The sequence below is a fragment of the Haplochromis burtoni genome, unplaced genomic scaffold (genome assembly GCF_018398535.1).
Source record: "Haplochromis burtoni strain Fernald_Lab_line unplaced genomic scaffold, NCSU_Asbu1 Contig_9, whole genome shotgun sequence".
In the NCBI taxonomy this organism is placed as follows: Eukaryota; Metazoa; Chordata; class Actinopteri; order Cichliformes; family Cichlidae; genus Haplochromis; species Haplochromis burtoni.
Window position 1 is genome coordinate 919,506 of NW_024582370.1, and position 23,292 is coordinate 942,797.

The 23,292-nt window shown below is 38.6% G+C and overlaps 1 protein-coding gene across 2 annotated transcripts; it reads left to right on the top strand.

Annotated features, from left to right (window-relative positions):
- The first annotated feature begins 5,128 nt into the window (after positions 1 to 5,128).
- LOC102290646 (potassium voltage-gated channel subfamily A member 10) lies at positions 5,129 to 21,244 on the top strand. 2 transcript variants are annotated; one of them, XM_005914668.3, is made up of 2 exons: positions 5,129 to 5,493; positions 16,311 to 21,244. In XM_005914668.3, exon 2 carries the CDS (start codon positions 16,465 to 16,467, stop codon positions 18,178 to 18,180), a length of 1,716 nt encoding a protein of 571 aa, XP_005914730.1. In that variant the 5' UTR covers positions 5,129 to 5,493; positions 16,311 to 16,464; the 3' UTR covers positions 18,181 to 21,244. The 2 variants fall into 2 exon arrangements, with proteins under 2 accessions (XP_005914730.1, XP_005914729.1); XM_005914667.3 differs by having other exon boundaries at positions 5,129 to 5,395.
- The last annotated feature ends 2,048 nt before the right edge of the window (positions 21,245 to 23,292 follow it).

Sequence of the window (23,292 nt, forward strand, 5' to 3'; positions counted from 1 at the left end):
CATGGCATCTGCAAATCCTGCTGTTTTCATGATTTCCTCAAGTGTGAAATTTGCAGGCAGTGAGATTGTTTCAAAGTTGGGACGCACATCAACATTCTTGGGTTTGATACATGAACTGAACCCGACTGAAGTGCCTTTCGTTCATGAGCTGTGCGGCTTTCTATTAGTCTGTCTGGCAGACTGGAGTGGGCTGCTTAACCATATGTCTCCTTCATGCGTTATTTTCGTCTGCCCCCTGGTGTCGACAAGGTGGCATGACAGTGTTAACTGAACCAATATCTTATTTTATTTATTTGATGGAATGATTTTATTACTTTCTCTGTTTTAGGTTAATGCATAGAAGACAGACATTTCCCAAAACTAATGTGAAAAAATAGGAGGTTGGACCAGCTTGTATCCCTTTTAAGAATGAAAAAGCACCAGCAGCAGAAAATAAGATCAGAAATACGACTACTACTACTACTACTACTAAGAATAATAAGAATAAGAATAAGAATAAGAATAAGAATAATAAGAATAATAATGCAGTACCAAGAAACTGATACATACATACACATATTTTTTTAGTACTTATGTCGATTTGAGAAATGTTTTTTTGGTTTTGTGTATCTGCCAGTAAGTTGGGGGAGCAAATTATATCTACTTCCTCTTGTCCTCCACCCAGTCATTGCTCACATTTGAGATTCAGCACAGTATTAGAGTCTTAATATATCCTACTTCCATTAATAATTCCTAAGCTCAACAATCATGTCCTGTCCCCTTTCTGGACTTCTTTTTCTTTCTTGTTCTTTTATTTCTGTCTTTCTGCAGCTTTTTTCAACCTTCTCACAGATTCAACTTTGTGTCAGTGAAGAAATTATTTTCTGTCTGTATCTTTTGTTCCGTTCCACTCTTACAACACTGGCAAACAGAAAATTTCAGATATGCATGTGCTGCCATATTTCCATCAAACACACATTAAGAGATTTGGTTAGTGCTCCTTTGTTCTTTATGCACATTTGTGCATCAATCAACTAATATCTGAGTAATTCTTCCATCACTAATCTGCCTCAAACAGAAAATAAGGACTTTAAAACCTCATCATTTAAGGATGTAGCACATTGAAGATATCAGTTAGCCTTCTAAAAGGGTGTCAAACAACTTATTCATCTCATGATAAATTATTTTAATAATATTAGATACAACAGACATGAAATCCTCTTTTTCCCTATGTTTTCCTATCACATCCCATTGTCTCATAAGTGTTGTCTTTGTAGTTGGCTTGCCCTGCTTTGTCTGAGTTATTTTTGTCACACGAATGAAATAAGAGTTGATAGTAACAGCTTTGGGAGGGGAAATAGAAGTGTGAATGAATGAGAGAAGCCCAGTAGCTCAGGCCTGCTGAGACATGTAGCGCAGGATTCCCATAAGAAGAGAGCAATGCTCATGAGTATGAACTGAGATTGTTAAAACAGACTTATCCAGAAATGGCCCCATGATCGACAGGCGACCTGTCCAGGGGGTAACCTACATCTTTCCTTATGATAATTGGGATAGCCTCCAAGTCCCATATGGCTTTGAATAATAATAATTTTTTTAAAAAAAGTTAAGAAAATGGACAGATGGATGTGTGCCTGTGTTGTCTGGATAGCAGTAAGAAAACTATGAGATACATGTTTATATGTTGGAGTAAGTCCAGTCTTCAAACAGAGTAGTGAGGTAAATTATACATTGCTGAATGATGCAGCATAAATCTGAGGGCATATCCTAAGTATTTGCAAATGTAGGCTACATAACACTGAAATCAGGACAAGATTACACTTAGTGAATAGTCAAAATGGATATCTGCTCTCTTCACTTCAGATTTAGAAAGATGTAGATGAGATCGTTACATAACCTAACTGTGGCCAGTCTGCTAATCTAAGTCCATTTAGCAAAAAAATGCATAGGCCACTGACTCAACAATGCCTATGGGAAAATAGACAGGGTTTATCTTTGGGAAAGGATCAGGAGAAGCTATTTTTGGCAACTTAAATGACGAATTTGGGGTTGTAATGCTTCTCTTTGGGTTTATCATATTTGTACTGTTTCCTTAAATGTCCTAATTAACTGTGGTTTTCAATGATTTGTATCCAAAAGGGAGGCGGCCCAGCTGTCTGTTTTCTTTATCACTTCTAGGTCTGGGAGACATTGAAAAAGATTACAAAATCATTCAAAGTGGGGAAATTACAATAAAATAAAAGCATACAATGTATTACAAACATACATTTTATTCATAAATGACTCTGAAACAACTTTTCATTTCTTTTCTTAAATAAACAGATAAGAAACTAGTGTAGGGGAGAAGCAAACGGACACATGTATGGTGGGAAATGTGTTATGATCAAAATTTATGCTGTTGTGATCAAAATGACATCATCATGAATAAATATACTGTGTGAATGGTGTCGTAACAGGTTAAACTGCTGTTACATACAAATAAATGCGTACGGTTTCCCAAAGAGCAGTCCCACTAGTAGCCTACAGGGGGCAGCCTTCATCCTTACAGGGATATCAACCTCACGTGACTGTGTTGATCCCAGACAGTGGCTTCCCCTCCCCAGCCTGAGGCTGTTCGCTGGTCCAGAGGTCAGCCTGTGAAAGTATCTGTGCCAGCCACATCTATTTAAACACTGATGATTAGACATTAGGATTCAGCTCTGCAGTCAGTATATCTTATTCAATCAGCAGGAGTATCTTTTTGACCTGAGTGGCTCATTCAATATGCAAGATGGGGCTTCAGTGAACCTGCAGTAGAACTGTTTTCCAATGAAAAACCACATAAACCCAGGTGCTTCACATTAATCTGGGGTCTGCATCTAAATGGAGCAGAATGTTCATTGGTTTAATTAGTAACACCTGCTTTATGCTTTTATTGTCTAAACGGCTGCTCTGTAAAATGGGTTCCCGGAAATAAAAGGAAATCAGAGTAAGTGGGAATTCCACCTTAAAACATTACTCACATATTTAATTCAATGTCTGATTTATTTTATTTGTTAAGTGTTATTTCAGTACAACAGTCCGCTCAAGACAATTTGAACTAGCAGGAAGAGACACCTCAGGAAATATGAATACTCACCGGCCACCTTTTAGGTACAGCTTAAAGGTAACTTAACCCAATAAATCAGGAAAAAAAACAGTTTTCAATTTTTGGTGAAAAGTGTTTCATGAAAGTGCAGATTTCTGCATTTTGTGAAACTTTAAGCAACAATTTAATTATTTCTGATAAAAAAAGAGTGTATGTATTATATGTCACATGTGTATAATTACTGGGTGGCTGTGGCTATAGTGTAGCTGCCATCATCAGTGTGTGAATGTGTGTGTTAATTGGGGGATGACTGAATGTGTAAAGCGCTTTGGGGTCCTTAGGGACCAAGTAAAGCGCTATACAAATACAGGCCATTTACCATTTTACTGCATTTGGTGTATTTTAACTATCCATTCACTTCCACTTATCCTTTTCAGGGTCGTGGGGAGTCCCAGCTGTCATGTACACCCTAGACAGGTCGCCAGTCATCGCAGGGCTAACACACAAAGACAGACAACCATTCGCACTCACATTCACACCTATGGGCAATTTAGATTGATCAATTAACCTATCCCCACTAACTGCATGTCTTTGGACTGTGGGAGGTACCCGGGGAGAGCCCATGCAAACACGGGGAGAACATGCAAACTGATGGGGGAATTGAACTCAGGATCTTCTTGCATATTACAGCATGTAACACCAGCATATGTGTAAAAACGTGGCTTTCATTTTGCCACTAAATTTGATATTCATGGCACCCTCGTGCCAAAATTTCTAGTGAAATTTTCCTAGGGTGAAATCCTCGGCCCAAAGTGTGACAAGAAAACATCCCACACACCATTATAACACCATTGTCAGCCTGAACTGCAGACACAAGGCAGGTTGAATGTGTTCTTTCATGTTGTTTACACCAAATTCTGACTCTACCATCTCAAATCTAAGGCAGAGATGGAGACTAATCAAATCATGCAGCCTTTATCCAAGCTTTTACTGTTCATTTTTGGTGAGTTTGTGTGAATTATAGCCTCAGTTTCCTCTCCTTAGCTCACAGAACTGGCAACAGCACTGGTGTTACCATTACCTTCCTATCTTGGAAGCAGTCTGTCCATTCTCCTCTGAACTCTGACATCAACAAGGCATTTTTGCCCAGAGAATTGTCGCTCACTGGATATTCTCTCACTTTTTTTTTTACCAATACCTGAAAAACCTAAACCAGCAGATCAGCAGTTTCTAACATACTCAGTCACATAAATGACCTTTCTTCCCTATTTACATGCTCAACTTCAGTTTGAGCAGTTGATCTTAACCATGTCAACACACCTAAAAGCATCAAGTTACTGTTGAAAAAGTGTACAGATAAAGTGGCCAGTGAGTGTATGTGGTTGCCTATTATGGTATTACAAAAAAGGCAGCATGCAGAAACTCACAGTGGCTTTGACAACTTGAGGTTCTTACTTAATACTCCAAGAAACTGCTGCATGCCATGTGTCTCTAAATGTCTGCAAATGTTATTATTTTATCCTAACCAACCCTGCACTGAGCTCCAGCAGGTTTCTGTGTTCCCTCTCTGCCTGCTGCTTTTATAGGGATGCCTAAATTACTCAGGCTCATTCTGTTTCCTTCCTTACCTGCCAGGCAAGAAAGGAAACAGTATGAGTCTGAGTAATTTAGCCATCACTCCGTTTAAGTGGTATGATCGCCAGTCAGTGAACCTGTCAAAAGACTTGCACTATTCTCAACAGTGCATTAATTACTGGCCTACAACATAATTTGAATTATTTACCTTAAGATTGTAATTTAACACAATGCTTAATTTGTGGAGTAGCCTGCTCTTTTTCAAATAGTTCGCAAAAAATCGAATCCATTTTAAAAGCAAAGTGTAACATACGAAATGAGAATCAGACTTCTTCCTTCAGCAATGTAATTAGAAATGAAAATAGAAAGTTATCGTGATGTTGCAGCCAAGAGAGCATAAAATAGATGGGCAGAGGTTGGGGCTTTAATCTGCCTCTCAGTCTCGCTCTCTCCCCCTCTCTCTCCCTCTCTCCTCCCCTTTTGAGATAAAGAGACAGATTTGGTTGGAGGACGCAGAAAAACAAGGATTTTTAGGGAATTGCCCAAATTAAACGGAATCATGCTGTTGTTATATCACTCTCGCATCTGGCCCCTGGATAATTGGCCGGGGCACCTCGGCCGTACGTGCTGTCGGCGCGGTCAGCATGGGGGCTGACAGAAAGCGCATTGTGGTTTTAAGCTGACATTCATCATGCCATCGGCACTGCACGGCCCGGCGCGTCAAACTTTCGCCAACAACGCCCGGAAGTTTGCGCGATCGTCACGGCAATCAAGGTAGGCAACTTTCCTAAAGTTGCACAGCTTCCTTCAGCTTACCATCTATTTCACGGCTGAAGTGCTGAACGATGGCAACGATGGCAACTGGGAAAATGGTTGGTTTTTATTTTATTGTGGTTAAGGAGGGAAACGGAAGAAACTTTGAAAACAGTGGCTCACATTACGTCAAGACTGAGCGACTCACGTCCTATAACGTGACATTATAATTTCCCCATATTTTAGAGATGCTATTTAGAGTCTTTTACTTTTGCAGCCATAGAGCTAAAAGCCTGCTTCTTAAAAACAAAAAGTAAGCAATAACTTCAATTTGTAAATGATTTAGATCCATTAGCTCCATTTATTGGTGCATTGATGCCCCCCCGCCAAGGAATGTGAAGTAGGCTATAGATGATCTGATCGTTTGAGTAATTTCAGCTTCATTAAATTCACTCTTGTATTAATAATTTTATTAATTATCAATATTATATTGATTTATGTCTCCCCATATTTAGCATCTGTGTTTTTGAAACTTTCAACTAGTGGCTAAAGCTAAAGCCATGAGCTCTGCACAGGTGTCCTTAGCACTTTCTTCTGAATGCCAACAAAATGATATTATTTACTCGATTAATCAGAATCAACATACTTTAGTAATCCCCAAGGAAACTACGTGGAATCGTGTTCCACTTGAGCTCATATATAAGAGATTGTAGAAACAATGCATACATGGACTTAGTCTCTCGTTGCTTGAAAAGAGTCTCCATGGATGAAAAATTGTACAGTGTGTCATATGGTCATTTCAGAAATACAGGTGAAAACATGCACAGTGTATTTTGTATGTGTGCGTATGTGTTTAAGCCTGCATGTGGATGTGTGTTGCTTGTTTGTATGCCACCTGAGATTAGTGGTATGTAATAGAGTCAGACCAGATGGCCATATTTTCTCTGTCTGGATTTGCCACAAAAAAAGCTTCTGAAAAATAATTCAATATTTCTGTAACTGAAACAGGCTTAATCCACACAGTGGAGGGAAAGTGCCAGGCCATGGGGAAGGCAGGAGGTAGGTAGGTCATGAGGATAACAAGGGGGCATTAAAAACATAAGCTTGAGAAACATTTAACTTTTGAAAGGGTATTTATGAGCTCTTGCAGCCATGGCTCAACATCGCTCATGGAAGAGGGGCCACACGCTTTTCTGTATTGGTTGAGAAAGATCTGTATTGTCTTTGGGACATCTTAAAATAGCTTTAGTAGGAAGAACCCCACATAGTATAAGTTTGTTTTTATTGTTGCTGGTGGTTGCTTGTTGTTTCCTTTTGTATGCTTGGATTCCTATCATTGAATTCTGCTGACTTTATTGTGTAGATTGGCATACAAAATGTGAATTGCTGTTATACTTCTTAGTGTTTGAGAGAAAGAAACTGTAAATGATCTGTGATATATCACAGTTAAACATTTGAATCTGTTCATCTGAATGAATGTCAACAGTGTGCACTGTTAGACTCATGTAATTGCCTCCACAGATACCGTGCCTACTATTTTGCATTAAGATGCTCCACAGGAAGTTTTTAATTTACTAGGAATTCATTTTGGCTGTTGCTGTTGTTATATGTGTGTCTTGTCTAAATGCCAAGGGAGGATTTTAGTCCCAGCTGTTGTGCACTGAGACGTGGCCTGCAGCCTGCAGACACACCCATGTCAGCATCAACAGCTTACATCTTATAAATGCCTCACGGAGACTGCACTTAAATTATCAATCTGCTCCAGGCAAACACATGGAGAAGGAAATCTTAATATGGGAATATGTGGATGTCGTGTTGCAGATCAGTGTGTTTCTTTCAAATGATGGCTTGTCATTTAGAATTATGTCTCTGTAAAGAGTTTTAACCAATTTGTATGGACAAATAAAACCGATACCCCTTTTCCACAAATACACTGGCATATGTTGACCCTATTAAAAAAATATTTTTTTAAACAGAAAAATTAATTAATATCTCACACATACCTTAGACCATATTACTCATGTATTTTAGAGCTAGCAAAGCCTGATATGGAAGAGACAACAAATATGATTTCACAGTTTGTGTTCCTTCTTATCATTGTAATATTACTTGTACAAAAGCAGTTGGCATGTAGCACATGCATGCATGCCTTCATTCTGTCTGTAAACGCAACACAGTAGCTCTAAAAGTTTTGAATGAATTCTGATAAAACATTGTTGGGATGTATGAAAATTTGGCTAACATCTACCAGTATCTTTAAGGTCAACTTAATGGTTTATTGGTTAAAAATACGCAAAAAGTCCCATAACTTGGAAACTATGCAGTGTGTATTATCAACATATAGAAATTACCGCATAAGGATTAAAAAATATTGTGTCCCATGTGACCACCGACCTCTCCTTCAGGGTCAATAGATTGATCTGAAGGTCAAAGTGATAATAATGCTATGTAGAGCTAGATATGTTTTTTACTGCCATTGTTGGTATTGACATCATAGGGAATGTTGTGAAAGATAAAAATGTCTTTTTTTAAACTTTGCTTAAAATTCAGCTGCATTTATTGTAAGTCACTTTTACATTTCTATCTTTCTTTAAGGCTGACCCAAAACGTTATATCTTAAAATTGTTGTCAAGAGAAAGATAATGAGCTGCCTAATTAGTAATATTACACAAAAAACTCAAGTTATCCATGTCCAGTTGTTTTCAAATCAGCATCTGTCAAGTTACCTATGTCTGAATTTTACTGCACTCCAGACGTCTTAAAGTATGTTTAGACAGAACAAATCAAAATGAACGAAGGTGCCAAAAGTACAGAAAAAAGTGCAAAAGTTGCTCCCTGAAGGACAATTCTACAATCTATTTGATGCACAGGTAGTTAGACCTTCTCCTATATTAATGTAATACAAAATATTAGCACCTGAAAATACAAATTTATTCAAATCTAAATTCTAATTCTAATGAATGTACTCGTCTTTAATCTGTTATTTAGGACACAAGCAATAAAGAAGAAAAAATAAATGGGGGTTACTTTTTGCCTCTGCACCTAAACAGAAAAATGAGAACAGTCTGGGGTTTCAAGTGTGATTCAGCAGGTGGAGGAACACTAAAATCTGTTGTCGTGGCTCAGTGTGGGGGAAATACTAACAGCTCACAATAATTTCTAATGTGAGTTTCATTAGATTTTCTTAGTGGACAGGCTGTGATCAGCTGGCCTGCTGCTCTTTGTGGATTTACACAACTGAAATCAACAAGACGCAAGCAGATGTTTCACAGCTGAGTTCCATTTCCTACACTAACAGTATTCTATACATTGTCTTTGCAGTAGAAATATAAAGCTGGTATGATTATTGAATTCAGCCAGCGAATCTAAGCATTATTAGTATAAATGTAGATGAAATCTGATTAATTGACAAATCCAAAAGAGGTTTTTAATCTCAATGGGACTTTTCCTGGTTAAATAAAGGTTAATAATAATAAATAATAATCCAATATGTGATTAAAAATTATGACATTCCATGTAATCCCAGCAGCTGGCCTTTTAGCTAACAACATACTGTGTGACAAAGTGCACATGAAGAGTTTGTGTGTTTAGCTCATAAAAGTGTTGTAGAAACATTGTCATGTTGAAATACTTCTCCCTTTATGCACGTTCCTCTTCTGTAGCGCTGGCTTGAAGCTGACTACAACATACCTGCACTTGTCCTGGCCCACTGTAACTCCAGAGTATAAGCTCTATAAATGATACAGTTGAACCTACAATAACGAGCCTGTTTTGAAAATGCAAGTATTTGTGTTGAAATGTAGGAAGTAAACGTAAAAAGTAAATAAATGAAAAATAAATACTCAAGTAAAATACAGATACCTTAAAATTCTACTTACAGTAACAAATGTATTTATTTATACTAACCTGTGAAATGAATATGTAAAAAATGCAGTACTATTCCTTTAAAAGTAAGTTTTCACACTATTAATACTTATTTGTGTATGTGTATTAATATGTACAAATGCTTTGGAGATAATTGCCTATTATTATTATTATTTATTTTTTTTGGATGATTTTGCTGTAAAAAGCTTTAAATGCTCTAAATTCTGTAATTTAATATTATTATTACTGTTATTATTGTTGTTGTTGTTGTTAATTGTTCCTTTGCTTTTGTGACACATTTGATATTCTATTTTTCTTTTTCAATTCATTACTTTTTCTTCTGCTTTGCTCTCATTTTTTTCCTGATGTCCATAATGCAAATACCAATTTCACATTTGGTGATATTGTTCTACCCAAGATTTAAAACGTCAGGTGCGAACAGAATTCACACTGAAGTGGTTGATTGAAGGGCAGTCTGCATCCACTGCTAACGATAAGTGTGGAAGTAAGACTTGTCTAATTGCCTACAACTTCCCAATGACTGAGGATTACATTAGAGGATGCACTTTATGAACATGAAAAGAATTCACCTGCACATCTTTTTCTTTGTGCACACACAGCTGTATGACCATCTACACAGAGGGTTATGCAACTGTCTCCAGATGTTTTACATACTCTAGCTCATATGGACAGGTCTTAAACTGTAGTTGATAACCAAACCATAGTTTCTCTTAGGATAATCTTCTTAAATCTATCACAGCATGATAAACTCACAACATAAGACACCTAACTTTTATCTCCATTTAGACCCACAAACTGCTACATTGCACAACATTAAACTATAAATAACTATGATGTAAACACTATATTATTATTATTACTATTATTATGTACTTACTAAATAATAATCATAATAAACAGCATCAGCATCATTTAGCCACCACAGTTTATGTGGCTAAATATAAGCAACTAAATATAAATAACTGATGCAAAATAGGTTCTAATAGTTAAGATAAAAGAAAACAAAAATACTCTTATGCTGTAGTCACAATTTATTACACAATTTATTAATTTATTATATAATTATTTTTTTCATTAATACAGTTTTCTAGTAATATTACCGTGTGTTTGTTTGGGACTTCATATTTCTGACATGTTCATTTATTGAACTGGACACGCCTTCTTACATCAGAGGTTCCGGTTCAAATGCATACTGCTAAAGTACACACAGCATACACATGACCCCAGGAACAGTAAATACTGTATAGACAGAGACTGAGGGTCTATTGTGCATCTATTTTATAACTACACTAATGAAAGGCTGCATTTGGCTCAGGTTATGAAAACTGTTTTACCAAATGGACACTGGTGTCATTTATGTCCATTCTTTTTCTAACAAAGGCTGATACAATGTTTAATGTTCAAAAACATGTATAAGATAACAGGACAATATAGTACAATTAAACTAGAGTACAAGAAGGGTTGTTATGACAAAACCTGGATGGACAATAGTCATGACAATTTGCATATTTAATTCTCAAGGAACTGACCTCACAGCCCATTGGTCATTCAGTGGTGCTGGTTTCAGTCATTGTGCAAAAAACCTATAGGGCATAGGCCAAAAGCAGTGATGTTATTCATAGATTGAACGCTGAAAAAGTGGGTGTAACTAGGAAGTGGAGTGGCAGTGAGCAGTCCACAAGGCGGAGACATGTGTTTTCCCTCTTTGTAACTTCGGTCTTCTCCACAGCAGACTGAAGGACCAACAATGGCACAAATAAGAATTCTGACAGTGCCTCCTGGTGGCAATACACAGCTAGAGCATCTGCAAAGCAGTGCATGCATCAGTTTACAACTAGCTTCAACAAATACAAAAACCTGCTAATTAGTGTGAAGTAACATACCAATAAAAAGCTAAATTATCACTCACCAAAAGTGGAGCACGAGGTCTATGACGGACTCTCCAGTTTGTATAGTTAACTGTATAGTCATACATATAATTTGGGGGAAATGATTTTCTTTCACAGTTTGCTTTTGGGATATCAAACTTATTTTAATCTAAATAAAAGGAATAATAACACGCGCTCAGGTTTTAAAGTGGGCTGAATGGTGCTTTTGTTGTCCATAAGTTGTGGTCAGCATATAGTTAACAAAAGAGGAGGAAGCATAAAGGGAATACATTTTTTAAGTGGCAGGTAATTGCAAATGCAACTTTTCAAACTGAAAACTGAAAAGTGGTGTGGCCGCGCTGCGCCACACCACTACAACAATCTTTTATTTTTACATTAATGTAGCACAAGGTTCAGTTTCTTTTGCACAAAAAGTAGCTGGTAGAAATGTTCTTTAAAGAGCTACTTTTTACTTTTTTACTTTGAGCCATTTGAGTATCTCTTTTACTTGAGTAAAGAAGTGGAGTATTTTTTTTAACACAAGTATCTGTACTTTTGCCACCTTTGGAAATAAAACTCTACAACCAAGTAACAGAAAGGGAACTTAGTCGTAGCATTCTGGAGCCCATGTAGTTGCTAAAGAGAAAATGTAAATTTTCTCAATTTAACAATTTGATATCTTTTCTATTGTGAATAAAATGATTGCATCATGTTGTCATTTACAGAATGACAACATTTTTGGAGATTCTTAAGACACCATTCATACAGAATTTATGTGTGATATGTGAGCGATAAGGAAATGTGAATTTAGAATAGGCGACTCCAGGGGCAGTGTGCGTGCGTGCGTGCGTGCGTGTGTGTGTGTGTGTGTGCGTGTGTGTGTGTGTGTGTGTGTGTGTGTGCGTGCGTGCGTGCGTGCGTGCGCGCGTGTGTGTGTGTGTGGTGTGTGTGTGTGTGTGCGGTGTGTGTGTGTGTGTGTGTGTGTGTGTGGTGTGTGTGTGTGTGTGTGTGTGTGTGTGTGTGTGTGTGTGTGTGTGTGTGTGTGTGTGTGTGAACTCACTGGTATCTGTGTTAATCTGACGGAAGAGATCCCTCGGCTTATAGCACTGAGCTGCTCAGCCTGCATTAATCTTCTTAATAGGGTCAAAACTCTGATCCAAAAATATCATCTAATGCCTTCACACAGCCAGAGACCACCCCACCCACCTCATCCCAGGAGCATAACACAGGGTCCATCATGCAAGGTCAACCATACTTACTGGGCCTTGAAGGAAGAGAGTGCTTTATGCTAGTTCTTCACACACAAAGGGAAGTTAACAGGAATTAGTGCACACTGGTGAGCAAACATCTGTGCTCAGCTGTAAATTTATTCTTGTGATCACAAATGTTCTTCAGTAAAGCGCAGTTTGTGTCAAAGACTACAATGCATCATTTAGAGGAGATACATTTCAATTAGTTTACAGGAATTAAGTGGAATTGAAACAACTTTTAACAAAGTGTAAATCTTGCATTTTGTTTTAATAGTTTGTACTACATATTATTTTATTCCGATGTTTAGATTTGGACAAAGCTGTTAAAACAGACCCAATTTGCTGGAAATGAGTTGGCGAGTACATCTGAGAGAGCCCCCATGACTTGTCACGCTGTGCATGTGTGAAGGTTACATTTTGCTTCAGTTTTCCTGAATAAGTTGATATTGTTTTGTGGAAACACTGCATGTGTCTCACACATGTTCAGTGACCGTGGCTCGTATAGCATACACTCATTTTTATTCAAACAGAAACATTTCACCAAATGAACGCAGCTCTCAAAGTTAAATGTTGGACATAAATATACATGTTTTTTCATCTGACCAGCAAAGGATTGGGTTGCAATGAAGCCAGATCGGCCTTGACATCTGTTCATGTTTACACACATGTGATAAAGTCACGAGGGATAGCTTACTTAAAGTTACTGCTCATTGCAACATGCATGACCATAGCTTGGATGTAAATCCCTGTGCTGTCTCTCTGTTGTGTGCTGGGCTTTCTAGTGAGCATTAAAGGATCATATGTAACAAGGACTTGTGAGTTTTTCTCAATATGATATCCTGAATATTAATAGCATGGTAAAAATGGTTACCCACCATGCATTAACATTGGCCCATATGAAACCTTTGTTTTACGATGTCCTGTCATAGTCAGGGACACAAGATATTTTGTTTTCACTGTTCTGTATATTTGAAGTATTTATCACTTCCATTTCCATTAAATATTTGTTCATTAATTGTCTATTTTTCTTTTTTACTACCGGTAGTTTTTGAGCTATAAGCACATATGTCCAATTTTTTTTTTTCCACAAATGCTGGGATATGTAATACAGAATGCTAGAGTGAAAAAACATAGTTACATTAGTATTGAAGCAGTGAGCGTTGCAGAGTTGGCAGTGGGAGATGGAAGGCTGTGCTGGTTGAGAATGGAGGCTTTGGTTTCTCTGCCCTTGTCACTCTGTCATCACTCTTTCTACTCCTCTGATGTCGAACATGTGAGAGTTGCTAAAAATCAATTATTGATTGTGATAGTGTAAGTAACTCAGATATGGATACGACCTGTGTGTGTGTGTGTGTTTGTGTACCGGTTTTCCTATCTTAGTGGGGACCAAATCTGAAATTTTACTTAAAACTTACTTAAATTTGAGTTTGAAGGCATTTTTCACACTCAAAATGTGGTTTTACAGTCAAGGTTACAATTGGGTTATGGTTAGGTTTAGGGAAAGGGTTAGAGTTAGGCATGCAATTTGGATGGTTAATATCAATGAGATGTCCCCACGAGGATAGCAACAACAGACGTGTGTGTGTGTGTGTCTGTGTGGCCCAAGTCAAGCATGGAGAAATCTGAGGATCTAATTGCAATGTTCCACTCTAGAAAGCTTTGAGTACCTCACTCAGATTCCTGACAGACAGCTTATGATATGCATGGTTTGGGAAACAATCTAACTCATGCATGCACACACAAACACACACACACACACATGCAAAATTAACAATATTGAGAATGAGTTTGCTTTCCACTGCTGACTTTGTTTTTCTGCGGTGTGTGTGTGTGTGTGTGTGTGTGTGTGTGTGTGTGTGTGTGTGTGTGTGTGTGTGTGTGTGTGTGTGCATCGTTATGCCTGTACCCTTTGCCGCAGCTCTAGTTTCTACTCAAGCATAAGGTTACCTAAAGTAGTCCATGAGAGGCTGACCATTCTGATCCCAAGTGAAAAGTTGGTAAAGCGGCTGGACTTGTGCAGGACCCTTTTTCTCTTACTCTTGTTTTTATTCTTTGATGCCGATGGTATAAAAACCTCTTGCAAAGGAAGGTAAAAGTTTGTTGCTTGTTTGATATGCTTTGTGTGAGTCTGTTTGGGAATATTGTTGCTATTGATTACTTTGTTCATTCCTCAACATTAAAGGGAAGCAGATTTGACTTTAGAGTGGTTGCAACATATTTAACTGTATATCATATGTCTTCCTTTAGATTCTACCCTGGTTTAGGAATAAACAGAATGCCAAACTGAGAAAATTGCCCTAATTTGTGCTTTGTGAATCAGTCATCTAATAATTTAGTGTGCAATAATGTAAATGAACACTATAAGTACATTTAGTTTGGGGCAGAAAATGTTGATAAATTGGTTTGGCAGGTCTATGTCAATGATTTCTGAGTATTAAGTTGACAGTTGAGCCTGATTTTCAGATTCTGTTTCAAGATCATTAGAAAGTCCCAATTGAGGAAACTGACGTTGTTCCAGTCAGGAGGTCTCAGGAGGAAATGAGACTTCCATTGTATGATTTACCAGTTTGTGTTTTTCATATCGTATGATTCAGCACATGATTTTAACATTTTGCAATCCTAAAGAGTTATTTAGGCCTTGTTCATCCTTGTTTCATATTTTATTCCTGTGAAAGACAGTAGTCACCATGATGCTTTTCTGTGTCCCATTTTTTTTGCCTGATTTTGATCGATCAGACTCCTTTTTTTTGTCGGGGTCCTCTCTCATCATCCTGTCTATCCATCCACCCACCTATCAAGTCCCATTCTGTCTCATTGACACATTCCCTTTTTTTTGCAATGCTGTCCTCATCCCATCCACCCACATCCGCTTCCCCAATAATTTTCATATCATCCTCGTTATTCTCGCTCTCTCTCTTTGTCTCCAAGGAGGATTGGTATCACTGGCTCTGGTTTTAGATGGTGACTCATCTCTGGAGTCTTTAATTAAACATCTGCAGGCTTTAGCACCCATTCACACAGTTACACACATGCATGCACACCCACACACACACATACACACCTATACAGTACAACCCCACACAGGCACACACACCGACAGGCACAAATACACCTTTCACACAACCTCACTATTTCATACTATGTGAATGCTGATGAAAAAACGCACACAGGTAAATACAAATATAAAGAGCAAAGCTGGAACAGAGCTTATTTTTACAGCTAAGACTAAAGATATGGCACAGTGGAGTTTAAATGTGAGCCTTGGCGTCTGGTAGAAACTAGGCTCATGCTATCACTGCACAGTCAGTTAATTATGCACTAATGTATGCAGAGTCCCAGTTACCTCGGACTGTCCTCCTTTCCTACAACCCTCGGGGTCATGACAGGTGGTGCAGCTCTCATCCCTTTTCTTTCATTTCAAGTTGTTTGTTAAAATAACTTCAGTGTCCAGTATATGCACTGGTTAGTATGTATTGCTAACTAGTATTACTTATTTAAAGGAATAGTAGTAAAGTTTATGTCAACAATTTGATAATGATTTGATCAGTCAGAGATATGTGAACATGTCAGGCCCTACTGTAGCTACCCTTGAGTTGCTCTCCTATTTAATGTCGGCTGTTTTCAAAGTTACATGACCCATCGCAGTGCCACTGCCAAAGCAGGCAAAAGAAAGAACCAGCAAAGAATTTACTAGTTTTTGTTCTTTCTCTCCCCCATGTTCTAGCTGTATTGCTGGTAGATAACGTTGCTGGTTCCCAGTTTCTTTTCTTTTCATCTTAAACTATGTCTCTCACTTTCTGTTTCCAAATAATTCTCCAAGAAACTAGCATTTGTGTTTATCATATTCTAATGACCTGATGCTTGCCTTGGTGAGCTCTGCACAGCTAACAGAAACACACTGATAATCTTTGTCTCTCCTCTTCAACTCTACAGGAACTGGATTTTTAAAAAACAAGTTGAAGGAGTTTTTGTATTTACGTCAGTCACACTGTAGCCTGAATGCTCTGCTACGCTGCTGGAGCTGCTGACTCTGGTGTGTGAACCTCCCATCTGTCAGTCTGTGTGTTGCACTGGCTGAACCAAAGCCATGGAGGTGGCCTTGGTAGACTTTGAGAGCCTGGATGACCTTGCTGGCAACCTTGGAGATGAGGTGGACACCTATGCTGATGAGACCACAGCTCTCACAGTGGACATGCCCCCTGAGCACAGCAGCCCAACCAGCAACTACCATCTAAGAGCCACAGACCTGACACCTACACCTTCCCACTGCAGCCCTATACCCCCATACATTTGGGAATCGACCTCATCTTCACCCATTCCGCAGACACTTACAGTACCACAGTCCCCGACGATGCCAACTCCAACTAGAAAGGGGCGTAGCAGCTGTGCTAGCATGATCTCAAACTTTAAACTGCTGCTAAGCAGTGAGGGCAGCAAGGAAAGTGAGATGATCTTTAACCGGCTTGCTAAGGAGTGCTGTGAGGATCTCTTTGTTGATAAACGAGGCTTGGATGATGGAGATCAGAAAGTCATCATCAACATTGCCGGTCTTCGTTTTGAGACGCAGCTTAAAACACTGGACCAGTTTCCTGAGACACTTCTAGGGGACCCTTTGAAGAGGATGGAATACTTTGATCCAATGAGGAACGAGTACTTCTTTGATCGGAACAGACCCAGCTTTGATGGAATTTTATATTACTACCAGTCAGGAGGTAAAGTTAGGCGACCAGCTAACGTTCCCCTCGATGTGTTTGCAGATGAAATTCTGTTCTATGAGCTTGGAAACGAGGCTATGGAGCAGTTCAGAGAAGAAGAAGGATTCTTAAAAGACGTTGAGATTCCTCTTCCTAGTAATGATGTGTACAGACAATTCTGGCTGCTGTTTGAGTACCCAGAGAGCTCCAATGCAGCACGAGGTGTAGCGCTGGTGTCCGTCCTTGTCATCGTCATATCCATTATTATTTTCTGCATGGAAACACTACCAGAATTCAGAGATGAGACCGACCCAGTTGTTCCCACAGCTGTACAACCTTTTAACCAAACTGTGGGTCCGCCTGGTGTAAAGCCCACAACCTTCTCTGATCCTTTCTTCATCATTGAAACTGCCTGCATTGGTTGGTTTTTCTTTGAGCTGTGTGTGCGATTTGTGGTCTGCCCTAGCAAAAGAGAGTTTTTCCACAACCTCATGAACATTATTGACATCATATCTATCATCCCTTATTTTGTCACTGTGATTACAGAATTGGCCACAACTCCAGCAGAAAGCTCAGGGCAGAACATGTCTTTGGCCATTCTACGTATCATCCGCTTGGTGCGGGTGTTTCGTATATTCAAACTATCTCGTCACTCTAAAGGGCTCCAGATCCTGGGACAGACTCTGAAGGCCAGCATGCGTGAGCTCGGGTTGCTCATCTTTTTCCTCTTTATTGGAGTTATCCTTTTCTCCAGCGCTATCTACTTTGCTGAGGTAGACGAGCCAAATACAGTGTTTGTCAGCATACCTGATGGCTTCTGGTGGGCTGTTGTTACCATGACCACTGTAGGCTACGGAGACATGTGTCCCATTACCATGGGGGGTAAGATGGTGGGCACCTTGTGTGCCATTGCAGGTGTGCTGACTATTGCCTTGCCTGTTCCCGTCATTGTTTCCAACTTCAACTATTTCTACCATAGAGAGGCAGAAGCAGAGGACAAGTTGCCCTTGGCTGATGCTGTCGAGAAAGCCATAAAGGATACCACACAGGGTAGCAACACCTCGCTCAATAAAGCCAACGGGATCTGGCAGAGTGACAAAGGGAACTGACGTCAGAAGAACACTGTTCAATAGGAGGTGAAACTTTGCCACTAAGCAGTAAATATTAAATAGTCACTGTTACGAGTGGCCAGTTGGCTTCATTAGATCTGCACTGCACCTTGTGAAAAATATGTTTTTTAATTATAAACTGGTTGTACCACATTTACCTCTTTTTGTCCAATATGGAAATGACATTTTGAGAATGAGTTCCCCATATTAATGTTTAGGAATTCATGTTATTATGTTTCATGTTTAGGTTGCACACACCCGAGAAACGTTCTTCATTCTCGTGTGTGTCTAACAGATCCTTTTAAAGGAAACCTTCTGTTCATTGCATTGGCCAGTAATCCTAATGTTTACAACATGTTGTGATTTTGTCCTCGAGGATGTTTAACACAGCTTTCCAACAGCATTTTAATGGGCCATAAAGTATTAAACCATTTAAAGTTCATCTAAAGTAAAGAAAATTCTTAACTGTCACATTGTTAATGTATTTTATTCCTCTCTAATAATTCAACATTTCATCCTATTGGAATAAATTCTCTCCTGCTCAAAAACTGATGCTTATATAATATTTACAGTGTCTGCAATGCCTCACACGGCCCACTTTTCATCTCACTGCTTAACTGAAATCTTCTATATTTTCCGATTAAAATTGCAACTCTGCAAAACTGAATTGCTGGCCAGTTCTGAACAAACAAAGGTCCCTCCTTTCCTCTAAGTGTCTTCAAAGACTAATTTGTGTTGTGCTTATTGTCTAGATTAGAGCCATCACATATTTATTTATTTATTTATTTATTTACACAAAAACTGGATCATAATTGTGAAGTATTCATTCGTTCTCACTGGGTTGACCGAGTAAGGATTCTCCACAACTCACAGTCAGACTGATTCCACTTCATATAGTTGTTGTTTTTATTTGTTGTATTGTAATGGAGTGCCTTAAATCATGCAATGTTGGGATACTGTTGAATATGCCATATATAATTCCACTGTAATACCTCTGTCTGTCACACATATATGCTCAGTATTTTTGGTTTCATATTTGACTGGTATTATAAAGGTTATAACCATTTTGTCCCTTTCATGCATTTGTGTGTTATTTAAAGAAAAGGAGTGTCCAACATAATATTCTGGATCTGAATGAATCTTGAAAGAAGTTATGTGAAGTGTAATGGATCTACACTCTTTATGGGGTCACATCAGTTCTCTCAAATTTGGATTTCATCCTTTTTTTCCTTTCATTCACTGTCTTATTGTAGACAAAGAAACTTCAGTTATAGAGAATTTCTCTCTGTGTCAAAGAAAATATGAATGAGAGATGAAAGAAGCCAAAGATAATTGCTTATAAAGGGATCTGTTATCCCATAACTCAAAAACTGTGCTTTTGCAAGGTAATATAGAGTTGGGTCTTTGAAAAGTGGCTTATAAAAATAAATTCTGGAAAGAAAAATTGAGATAATCTGGATCCAAGGATGTGATTTTTTTTTAAATTTTTATCTCAAAATACATAACATCCAACTTTGGACACACTTTAGAGCGTGGTGGTTGAGCATATGATGAAAATGAGATTATACGGTGGCAACAACAAGTGAGCCCATCGGAGTTACTTGGTTTTCTACACAATGTGATCTTTGAAGGTTTTTACACAATTAGCTTATTACTAAACTGCACTCATGCATCAGGATCTTTATTGGGTTTTAATTGGGCTTTGTTTAGATTTACTTGTTCCCTTGTTTGCCCGGGTTCAGTTTTATCAGGTGGGAACTATTCTGGCAATATAGGATACTTTCATTAATTAGAAATTGATAATGATTGGCTTATAATAGGCCTACAGACACAGACTCTCACATTATTGACAGTAATGTCAGTAATGTCTATATGTAGCTTGGTGTACATGACAATTTTAAATAAAAAATGTTGCACCTTAGATGGAGCTTTGCTGGATTAGGCACCACTTGCAGAGGCTAGAGACAGGTCAGCAACATTCTGGTAACTCAACTGAAATCACTGGGGAAATGTGTACTCTCCAACCACCTGGCAAGTGGACGTTGTTGGCTATCATTGTGAAATCGATTCCTAAAGTCACACAGGTCTAGACTGGTCATTAACCTCCCTGGCAACCACAGATTACTGGGAAAAAATGTTGCCCCTTGCACCGATCGCTCTCTAGGCCTGTATGACTGAGACTTACATGTTTGCTAATTTTATAAGCATAAGGGTTCACATTTTGCATCATATTGTATAGCAGTAATAATAATAATAGTGGAACGATAACCTGAAGATCTACCCATATTCTAATTTCATGTAAATGTAAGTGAATCCAAGCAATTCACTTCTTTTTCTTGTCACTATGTTACTTTCTGTGTGTTTGACAATCAGCTTTGCGGTCATAATGATAACTAACTGTATGGTTTGATGCCCGTTTTTGTTGATACAGGTAATCGCTTGTTCAGCTGGTAAACTAATAAATGATAACAGCATACTCATGAAAACCATAAGCCAGAGTTTATTTCATTACGAAGACCTTTACACTGTATTTATATGTATGAAAACATACGATTTACTGTAATGAAGATGTAATACATCCTGGGATTTTAAATGTTTGCTTCTCATGTTTTATGTGCACTGGTGTGTTTATAGAAAGTTGTGCTTGTGTGAATGGAGATACATAGGTGTGCATGTTTGGTGAAAGAGATAGAGAGGAGTGAACTTTCTTGTATTCCCTCTGTGTTCCCCCTTCAGGTAAGAAAATCCCCAACGTTATATAAGATTTCGTCATGACTTTCATTCAGCAGTCTCTGCTTTCACTGTAATGCTAGTGCCACACACACACAAACACTGGTAGTCTGTGAGGTACCAGCAGGATGCCAGTCTCTGGTTCACATGGAGAAGTCTGCTATCACCTGATACTGTTGTCTGTAGATATAACAGCTCATCTCAGTGAAATAAACCAGTACAATAAAGTACATCATCTAAACTGTACTGCACATTAGGTGTTGGCCTAAATGTGGACTCAGTGAAATAGTCTATTGTGCCCACTTGCAATATAGTTATCAACACTGGTGGTCTCTTTTTTTTTTTTTTTTTTTAACCATGTAGGTATTTTTGGATTCTCCAGATCTGGCAAACAATAATACAAAATATTGTGTCTGTATAATAAAAATAATTTTAAATAAATTTCACTTATCAGCAGAATTTCACGAATCCTCATGATAGTGCTCATCAAGTGAATGAGGCTGAAGTGAACAGAAACCAAATCACGGCCAGTGAAAAGGAAAAGACACTTAACAGGGTGCAAAGGTGAACGGCAACAACGGCGATACTGACACCACAATCATGTGAGTGATTAAAAGTTTCTACTTTTATTTATGATGTTAATGATTGCATATCCAGTATTCCAGAATTTCTGCAACATAACATAATAGCAACGTGCTCTGATTGTGACCTCTTGAAGTTTAAATAGGCAGCACAGGACTACCAACAGTTAACTGAGACAACAATCTGGACGTGCTGACCAAAACCAAACCAAAGACTGAAAATATTGCTGGTCTGATGAGTCTCATTTTCTACTTTAGCTTTTGGATGGTCGAGTCAAATTTAGCTAAACACCATGGAAGCCCCCTGTTTGGCATGAACAGCTCAGGCTGCTGCTGGTGGTGATATATTGGTGTGGCTTAGAACAAACTGAGAATTGTTTAAATGCCAGCTTGTACCTGAATATTGTTGCTGGCCATGTCCATCTCTTTATGACCAGAGTGTGCCCATGAAGCTGCTCAAAGCAGGATAATACTCCATGTCACAAAGCTCACATCATCTCAAACTGGTTTCTTGAACATGATGAGTTCTCTGTACTCGTGCCCTGCACAGTCATCAGATCTCAATCCAGTAGATCACCTTTGCGATGGGATGTAATGGGAAATTCCCATCATGGGTGTTCATTCACCACATCTGTGGCATCTGTATGATGCCATCATCTGAATATGGACCAAAATCACTGAGGAATATTCCCAGCACCACGCTGAATCCATGCTACAAAGAATGAAGGCATTCTGAAGGCTGTAAAAGTGTACATCTGTATATCTAATACAGACATTCAAGAAAATGTTTATATATTACTAATGTAGCTTAAATGCAAATTTACAAGATATCACACACCTCATGAGAAATGAGAAATGTATAAAACACTTTGAATAGAACTTAAAGTCGGATTTTTTCCCCCATATATACACTTCAGAAAGCAGTTTCATCATATAATTATGCCTTGATTATGTTGAGTGAAGATGTGCTATTAGAGTAAGTTGGTATGATGACTGTCGGTGCAACAATTGTGTCTCTGAGTGACATAAACGTAACCAGAGAATACACGACCACATTCCTGAGCGGACAGACTGTGTGATTGTTGTAGTGTGCCTTTACACATTCATCTTGAAAACAGAAGATAAAATGAAGATGATTAACAACACTGTCTTTCTAACCTCGAATTTGCAAGAAATTCCTGTTAGCAGCAGCTGAATTTCCTCCTGTGTCACATCACAAATGCTGTGTTATTTTGCAAGGTTAGAATAAAATAGCCCTTTATTGTCATTGTACATGTACAATGAACTTGCAGGTGCTCCACACCAACTGTGCCTAAACACAATATAAATATTCATAGTGGGAACAATAAAGCAAGCAGTGCTTTTGACATTTCAAATTAAATGCTGCTGAAGAGAACAGATGATTACTCTTTGAGAGTTCTTGCTCCTCAGATGACTTTGTGGGTGCTTTACTAGAACAGGTTGTTTTCTCCAGGAAATTTCTATAACAGGAACCTCAAAAAATGAATATATGACCCAGATTATGATCATAATGAGAGGCGTCCAAGGCAATGAGTGAAAATGGCCTGCATTTGTATAGCGCTTTTCTAGTCCCCAAAGCGCTTCACACTACATTCAGTCATCCACACATTCGTGATGGCAGCTACATTGGAGCCACAGCCGCCCTGGGGCGCACTGACAGAGGCGAGGCTGCCGGACACTGGCGCCAACGGGCCCTCTGACCACCACCAGTAGGCAAACACGGGGTTAGTATCTTGCCCAAGGATATTTGGCATGCAGCCTGGGATCGAACCACCGACCT

Excerpts from the sequence above, each read along its gene's own strand:
- LOC102290646 (XM_005914668.3), top strand. The coding sequence starts at position 16,465 with ATGGAGGTGGCCTTGGTAGACTTTGAGAGCCTGGATGACCTTGCTGGC.